Source organism: Aedes albopictus, chromosome 2 (assembly GCF_035046485.1).
Source record: "Aedes albopictus strain Foshan chromosome 2, AalbF5, whole genome shotgun sequence".
NCBI classification, from domain to species: Eukaryota; Metazoa; Arthropoda; class Insecta; order Diptera; family Culicidae; genus Aedes; species Aedes albopictus.
The window spans coordinates 213,128,711-213,138,017 of NC_085137.1; the positions used below are offsets into that span (position 1 = coordinate 213,128,711).

General features: G+C 41.3%; 1 protein-coding gene across 1 annotated transcript; it reads left to right on the plus strand.

Moving 5' to 3' along the window:
• Window positions 1–3,439: 3,439 nt before the first annotated feature.
• Window positions 3,440–6,069, plus strand: LOC109420561 (protein pinocchio; the record flags this gene model as incomplete). Its single annotated transcript, XM_062851089.1, is given in 2 exon segments — window positions 3,440–3,725; window positions 4,931–6,069. Coding segments are annotated over 2 exon segments (523 nt in total), but the record flags the coding sequence as incomplete, so codon positions are not given.
• Window positions 6,070–9,307: the final 3,238 nt, after the last annotated feature.

The window sequence follows — 9,307 nt, forward strand, 5'->3', positions numbered from 1 at the left end:
CGTGGTTGTGAACAAAGGAATAGATCTATTCATAAGACGTTTGAAACCAGCTGATTTTGGAGGTCTTTGACAGTTCTCCTATGAAATTGACAGACTTGTGTTTACCGTAAAATGGGGTATCTTTGATAATGCGGGTAACTTTGATAGTTCGACAGGCATGGTATAGATTACCTTATAACTATGATTGCTTTAACCAGTTAAGAAAAAGGCAAACATAGATCAAAACTATACATATGAAAGTCCATCTTAAACGAATTTTCATTAAAACCGAGTTTATGTTTAACTTTTTGGGCTAAAAATAAAAATTGATGATATTTCTGTCATTTGTCAAACCCTTCAAACAATCTGCTGTACAGCTCTGTTTCAACTATTTTTTCAATGAATGGCCTCTTATTCATGGTAGATCCATCATAGTAGATTCCAAATCTGGTCTTGAATCTCTTAACAAAGTGCGTTTTTACAAACTGGACTCAATTTTGTAAATCGAGACATAAATCTCCATACACTAATAAACGCCTAAAAGTATGCAATGCCCTTGTAATCCCATGTGGATATATCTGTGTTATTCTAAGTTTGTTAATAAAACATAAAAAAAAAAACAACAAAAGAAAACTCACCATGAATAACATGCAATCATATGTTGATGTACCGTTAAACATATATTTTTACAAAGATAATGATTTTCGACAGCTAAATTCACTGTTTTTCACTCAGTACTCAACAAACTCATTTTTATACGTAAAATTTAGTAAAAAATCAATGTTTTGGTATAAAAACCTCTCTAATATTTTCCACAAGGCTTCTCTCATCATGTTCATATTCCTGAGATTTCAATCTGTGATTATTTTTTATGATTTGATATGTTTTTCAGGCCACTATCAAAGTTACCCCTAAATGAAAATCTGATTTTCGCTCATATGGAAAACGCAAAGTCACCGAAAGTATTTAAAATCATCAAGTCTTTCAATTGCAATTGATAACTGATACCCCAGTACTTTTTTTTTAAATATAAAAGTAGGGAAAATACTGTTACATGAAAATATATTAAGAAAATTCGCTGAAAAACTATCAAAGTTACCCCATTTTACGGTACCTCTATTCGGCAGATGTTGGCAGTTACGTACACGGACCTCTGAAATAAAAAGGCCTCTTTCTTGGCTAAACTCGAAGGCTTCCGTTGAAAATTGAGCATTTCTTCGAGACCACCGAAATTTGGCACTTTTTATACCAGTTTTAATGTTCTAATTGAGGTTCTAAGGAATCTTCTGGTTAAGTCCTGCTGTAATACAGTAGTTTTTTACAGCTAATAAGTCAAAATTTCTGCCTAATACAGTAGACATTCGCTCGGTGCAAAAGGTTTAACTGCAAAGCTTTTTAACTGCAAGTCCGCTAAGTGCAACAATTTTGCAGTTATCGCACCGCCATCTGTCAAAAACAAAACGTCACCAGAGTTGCGATGTTTTTCGGATGCACTACAGCAGCTGCATTGTGATGTTTTTGAGTGCATTCTGGTTGCGTCCAACAGCATTTGACAACTGTTTGACGGCTGTCAGTCGTTGCAGTTAGCGAATTTCATTCGGTAACTGAAACGTAAACATGTTGCACTTATCGAACGTCTACTGTACTTCACTGTTTTCGATAAAATTTAGAAATGTTTGAGACTTCATATCTGAATCTCCACGTTCCTAACGAAAACCTACTACAGTAGACGTTCGATAAGTGCAACATGTTTACGTTTCAGTTACCGAATGAAATTCGCTAACTGCAACGACTGACAGCCGTCAAACAGTTGTCAAATGCTGTTGGACGCAACCAGAATGCACTCAAAAACATCACAATGCAGCTGTAGTGCATCCGAAAAACATCGCAACTCTGGTGACGTTTTGTTTTTTGACAGATAGCGGTGCGATAACTGCAAAATTGTTGCACTTAGCGGACTTGCAGTTAAAAAGCTTTGCAGTTAAAACGTTTGCACCGAGCGAACGTCTACTGTACTGGATCCGATTGCCTTGGGATTTCCTATCGGAAGATCAAACGTTTCACAACCTGTTTGCTGATCAAGTGTAGAGGTTATGTAACAACCAAAGCTGCGTCACGTTTCCAATTTCCACTTATCGCGAATCGTCAGCTACACACTTGTGTCTGTATTCTCGACTCCCCTTACCACCCATTTCTCACGCTCAACCCAAGCTTCCCAGAATTGCATTGCACGAACGGCATCCCACAGTTGGACCGCTGGCTGCCTTCGCCGACACGAATAGCACTTCTCCGTTGCAAGCTCGTGCGGCCGTTAGCCAACACACGCTCGTCTGGCCAACCGAATCACGCGTGTGTTCCTATAGAGGTGAACGCAGTCGTCAGATTTAGCCGCATGCAATTCGACGAAACGGGTTCGTTCACAGTACCCGGCCGTTAATCCGTCAACGGCCATCCTAACGGTCCCCAGAAATTGCAATGTCAAGGCAAAGTTAAAGCCGGTGGCGTCAGGTTACCGAGTGTCGGATTAACAACCCGGTAGCTTGCTCCGAAGGTGCAGAAATAGACATGTGTCGGAATGCGAGTGCGACTCTCGTTGGTTTTGGATTCGCTCTTGTTGTACTCGGATATTCTACGCGGTTCAGATTCTCCAGTGGTACACAAAGGCAGTTAGACCATCGAAGCGGTTGTTCTAATCCAACAACGGAAAGCACGTGTCCCTATTCTCCCTTGACGCTTGCCCGCTTGACTTAGTTCCTTATTGAATCACGATCGGTCTTAATCATCGCAGAAGCGTAGAAGGCTATGCCGATGACTTACTGAACTTGGCATTGGCTAGGGTTCTTATTCCGTCCCGCGCCATGATCCCTTGCGAACCGCGTAACGTCGTAACTGTCACCGCAGCTCATAAAGAAGTTCCGCAGGGGTGGTCCGCTCAACAGTTGAAGCTCACCGTCTAATCGCAATTTCACAGCCTCCCTAGATTTCCGACATTAACCCATTCTAGTAAGCCACGCTTCAATGAGCGGCGTCGTCGCCTACTACTGTCCCGTCCTCCAACCCCGTCGCGTCGCATCGCATTCAACAACAGCTGCTCGGTCGCGCGGTCAGACGGTCACCACTTGTGCTATTTTTTCATCCGCTCAGATTATCGGAAACGTCGATGCGATGCGGCACGGCGCATGATAAAAATAACAAATCACCAGTTCATTACTACACCCTTCGACTCTGCCACCATTCCAACGCATACTGCGATCCAACGACGCCTTCCCTTCTCGTTTCCAACGTCCGACGCGACGCAACGCGTCGGAAGAATGCACGGATGCAAATCGCTTGGGGTTTTTTAGCTCTTGGGCTCAACCCAACACGGAACCGGACTCGAGAGTTTCCTGTAGTTCCCTGTAACCGCATTTTTCACACCGCGTGAACTAATCAATTATGCCCTCTGCTTTTCTATTTACAGCCGCACCAGTCTCAGCCTCTCGTCGTCCCTGTCGGACCTGGTCGGAAGCCCCTCGCTGCCCAGCTCGGCAGCGGTAGCAGCCGCCGCCTTCGAAGTCAGTTCCGAAGCGGTGCTCACCATTGAGGACCTGCGGGCCCAGCTTGGCTCGTGCTTTACCTGCGGCGTAATGTGGACCGACCAGCAAGTGTCCCTGGATTGCTCCGAGTGCGGCGGTTACAGCCTGGAACGACCCTGCATGCTGTGCGACGGGCTGTGCGGGCAGCTGTGGAAGCGCGATTTCACCATGGTGAGTATTGTGGATGGGTTGCACGCACGCTTACAAATTGCTACTTGTCATTGTGTAGAAAAGCGCGAAGTTCCTAAAGTGCATTGTTCAATAACTCATTTTGGTTGAAAAATGTAGGCACCGCTCCTATCTTTCTGCTGAAACGAAAAAAAAAATGATTTTACGGTCAGTATTCAGAGAGTAATTCACTCAGCGAGTATCAATGTATAAGAGTGCATGAATATGTTGAAAGTTCACCAGGTGGTGTCTCGGCTAATGGAAAGATAACGTAAATAAACTTTTTTGCTCTTGGCAGATGAGGTAAAACGTAGCAACAGGTTTGTTTCAGTAGGAACTTGGTAAAATACGAGTAATTCTTCTGATAAAAAACTGATCTTTCAGTTCAAACATTATTCAGATGATACACAGATTCTTTCAGTATTCTTGTTTGTTTAGAAAAGGTTGTTGACAAGTAGATTAATCAGCGCATAGTTTGCATATACAGTGTCTGAATCTCTCTGCCGCTTTACAAAGTGTACCGAACTCAACTGTAACCTGCATTCGGAGATCCGGTTTGGAGATCGGCAAGGGTTCTAATCCGTTTCTGTATCCAAATATCGGGCATGTAATTATCCTAGTATATGTGCAATTGGAAGAACACATCGTGATCAAAAGGAAGATTTGATGAAAGATTCAGATAGCAGTCATGGATAGTAAGGGCCACAGAAAGAGCATAAGGATTTGTAAATTTACTTAGAGATTTCATACAAAATTGTTACAGAATTTTTGGAGTGGTTTTTGACGAATTTCTTGAGCTCGTTGCAGCAATTTTAGTGGTTTCGTTCAGATTTTCTGGATGGATTTATTCCGTGGCATCTTTAGTGCGCAAATGCAGGTAATCTACCATTTTTAGACATGAATGACGCCTGCTACGTTAAAATGCGAGGTAATATGAGGAAGGGAAAGAAAATGTGTATATGCAATCGCTCGTCTATAGAACAGTTTATAAAATTCCTAAGAATCTTGTAAGAAATTCTTTTTAAGAATCTGTCTAGATCATGGTTATGATTTAGTAGAGCACCTCGACAGCTCAAATTTTACGAGCTCGTATTCCTTCTTTTGGCGCGATACTGCCATTTCCACGACCGACAACACATCTTCCTCATCAAAATTCCCCAACGAACTCTCGACTAATGTTCCCCTTTCTATCTTCCTTCTCCTTACAGAGTCACGCCTGCGGTAAGGCACGCTGGCAAGGCGTCTGTACCAAGTTCCCCCCGGCGGCCCAGATGATCCAGCTGCAGTCATCGGCACCCCTCAGCAGCTGTGCCAGCTTCAGCAGTCACAGCCAGCTGATGCAAACGGCGGCCCCATCCGGCTGCCACCAGAACGTCAGCCAGCAGTTCCTGCAGCAGGAACTGTGTGCCCGACTGGAGAAACTCTCCGCGACGGCCCACAATTGAGACCCTCGTCCGTCGGTGGCCGTCACGGAAGTCTTCCTCTTAAGAAACCGCTCGCGGAACGCTAGTGTAAGAGATTTGATTGTCGTTTTCTTTCGTAACTGTACATTGAACGATTTCCAACTTAGCTACTACAGGTATACACTATGATATAGGGCTCTTAATCCGCGCCGTGTTATACGGTTCACGGATAAAACACGTTTCGGTTCTAGCAATTAAATAAGTTCCTATTAAGTTGAGTCACACAATTTAGAACCGATTCTAAGCAAACTGTTCAAATTAAAAAACCAACCATAGAACCGGAGACAGAAACTGTTCTTATGTTGCATTTACAGACTGGGATAAAATCAGCAAGTTAGAATTGTGCATCTTCATCAAACTTAAATGAAAGACTTCAATAAATGGAAGGTCCTCAACCGTAGAACACAGATCTGACGATGAAGATGAAGTTCACTCAACTGTTTCCCCACAGTTTCGACGATCGCATCTGCTTGTATTTATTTTGCACATGTGAGAACAAAGAGCAAAAGGTCTTTATATTTATTAAAACTCCCCCTTTTTCAAGAACGGTTTCCTACAAAAGAAAATCAAAACAATAGAACCGAGGAAAGTTACAGTAGTCTAAAGTTAGTCATGTGTCGTCTATATACGAGCTAGAAATTGTATGTTTTTCTATGAAAAACATTTACCGTGTAGCTGTTAGTGGTTAGCGCTAAAATCATGGCTAATATTACTAGAACGATAATGTGGACAGATTTTGGCATTAGAAAGTAAGGCATTTTTTTTTCGTATTATGTTCAATCATTGTGGTCTTACAATTTATTTTTTCTTATACGTTAAATTTATACATTAAATGAGTATGTAGAATTGCATTATTTAATAAAACTATTAAAAACAAACCAAGATCAAGTATTACAAAACTAACAATATCCGAATGTTTCGTCTAGGGTTGTGTGGATTGAAGGGGGGGGGGACTCCAGGCGGCGACGAAGAACAAACGACTTCGAATTCAAACTATATTTGCCATCGAGACAGACGGCGTGTCTGCTCGATGGGGAACGAGTAAAACTTAAGCTAGGTACAAATTCGCTGTTGCCTTTTATAGGCGACACACAGTACGGAGATGAATATTATAACAATTAAAACCTATTGATGTGAACACCGCAGTGCGCTGGACGTTGCTTACACGGTGCCAATCGCGTCGTCGGGCTGACGATGCGATAGATGGATGGAAGTGAATAATGGGCAGCAAGTTGAATGATTCACCTTGCCTTTGCTGCGCTGCGCTGCTTGGGATAGGATAAAGCCAAAGAAGCGCCGTTCTCGATGCGAGATACAACACCGAATGATCCTCAACCTTGTGCATCAATCAAGTATATCAACGTTGAACACATATTCCGGAACAGCAGTTTCAGCTCACAACTGGAGTAAGGACACTTCTTTGTGGAATAAAATCGATGGAATTCCAAAGCACCGATTGAGCGAGCGAAAATACGAGAAACCAAAGCCGCAACTCATCTGCATTATTGGGTTCTCTAGAAGGTAGTAGTTTTCTTTTTACTTATAGGTATTCCACTAACACGCCCAGGTTCCCCTCTACTATTGGAACTCGTAATCTCACACCTGGACTCTACGAAGATCACATCACAGGCAGATCCCGGGATTCTTCTTCACGACCACCTTCTTCACTTCTGGATTCTTTTTTGTAGAACACACGCTGCCTCACTCGCCCGTTTCTTAATTTTCCGTTGTTCACTTTCAGCGGCCGTTCATGGCCCCCACCGGACGTTTCTTCACGCTTCTCCACCCGTCGGTGGTACCCCAAGTAACCGCGCTGCTCAAACTGTAATGCATGCATATATACGGTGAATACAAAGCAAGCATTACTGTATATGTACAATTATTGTTGGACTGAAGTGGGAAAGGGCCCCAATAGGGTAAAAAATATAATTTGGACATGTATATAATTTGGACATGCACGGCGATGTATGCCTTGTTCCGGAGAGCTTATAAAAGTAGATACTTCTCAATATCGATTATTGGATCAAATAGACCCTGTTCTGATGGCTTACGTTGAAAATACGCTTAACAATTAAGAATTTACTTCAAAATTATCAAAAATGTAAATTGTTTCACTAAAACCCCTCAAATGCACAGGTATGCAAGACGACATACACTTCACAGTCACATACAATATACGCCTCAAAATCGTTGAATTAATAATTGTAAGAAATTCAAAAGCCTTATTGCATTGAAACATGTTCAATAAAGAAGCATTAGGCAGCCAATCTCTTAACATTCATCTAGAACGCTTAAAATAGGTGGTGTCCAAAATACATTACAAGTTTTCTACTGTAAATATATTTTGGTCATCTGATGAACTACATGGGGATGCACTGCGATTACATACCTGAAGGCGTATTCTGTGTGTTGTGGTAAAAACGAGCTGTGAAACTGGCAACACGGGCTGATAATAGATCAAGATAGTAGTGAAGTCTAATACAGTTGGTATTGGAAGTCGCATCTAAAAGGCGTTAATTTAACACCAAAATGTATGTATATATTTATTAGAATTTAAGATATGTTTAATAAAAAAGAGTGAATTTCAGCATTGAAGCTGCAAACATGAATGCTGCTGTAAATAATTGGTGTATTCGTCGAAGTTGACTTTCCTCCCCAACACTGTGGGTCTGGCGATATTTCCTCGATTTTAACAAAAACTGTAATAGTTATCAAAATAGATGTCTGTTACAGGGTTGTTAACGTTAATCAACGATTAACGCCGTTAACGTTATTTTTTGCCAAAATCAACGTCAACGGCGTTGCGTTGATTTTTATGGCAATTAACGTTAACGTCAACGAAATGCGTTGAATTAACGTCAACGGATACCGTTGATTCTAGCGTTACTTTCTATAATGTAATTTGGAATCTGAAAAATATAACTCATCGAAATCACTGTTTGAGCTAATCATAGTAGCCAAGCACATGTCAAAATTTTTCATTCTTTTCAAGTCATCATTTTGGCAATCTCCAGTCAGTTCGATCATTTCGTGTCCGTGCGGCTTCATCAAGAAATAGCTATTTCGAGCTGGGGTCCGATTTCCGCCGCAGATATGTTTTCGGCTGTGACACTGGGCGTTGCATGTCCGGTGCCTGAAGCCTTCCTTCATAGAGCAAAAATCTTCTTGGACGCCTTGACGAAGCTCTCTTAATTTCTTCAAGTTTTCAAGATATGTTTCCCGCATAATCTGGATATTGGAATGCAGGACATGAAAATCCCTGCTGCTGCACTGCCAAACGCGAGAAATAATGTAAGTAGCAAAACTAAAGTTGCCTTTAATTGAAGTTATTTTAATGGCGGTTTCCTGGGCGGTTTAAATATTTTGAATCATTGCGTATTAGGGTAAGTTTACAATTGTTGCAGGGCTTAAAACTCCCGCCTATTGTTGCACACTCCATGTTATTCGTATGAGGTGTGCAACAATTGGCGAATTTTCAGCCGTGCAACAATTGGAAAATTGCCCTACTTCCTGAAAATTGCATTTGTTCTAGTTGTTTTGTCGGACGTTTTTTCTCACTTATGCTTTTATTTAAAATGATCAAGGTCGCTGTAATTTCGTGAAACATCCCATGACAAGGCGCCCATATTAGTGGACTAATAACTCTTCGCGCACTAGGCAATGTTCCAATATGTCGCTTAAAGAGTTGCCACATATAATGTTGGGTTAGCTAATGGGTACGAAAGCGAACAATTGGTCAAAATGAGTTCAAAGCTTCGCGTGCCGACAAAACAACTACATAGTAATATACAAAAAAATTGAAAATCTATTAGGTAAATGATTCAAAATATTTTCCATTGACAATTGAGAAACTGGGAAGTGAATGATCGGAAAAAATAAGGTTCTCAACATTTTTGCCTCCCAAGATGTCGATTAATGACAATAAAAATACCAGAATTTTCCGTGTGGGATTTATCATGCATAATTTTAAAATCATTTAATAATTCATGGAATGTAGGGTTCATATTCATACTAAAATGTAACATCTACACAATCTGAGTTATGTCACTTTCGTCTCACTGCAACCACACCTATACCCGAATGCCCACAAATTACATAGTTCATGTTGAATGAAATTCCCCG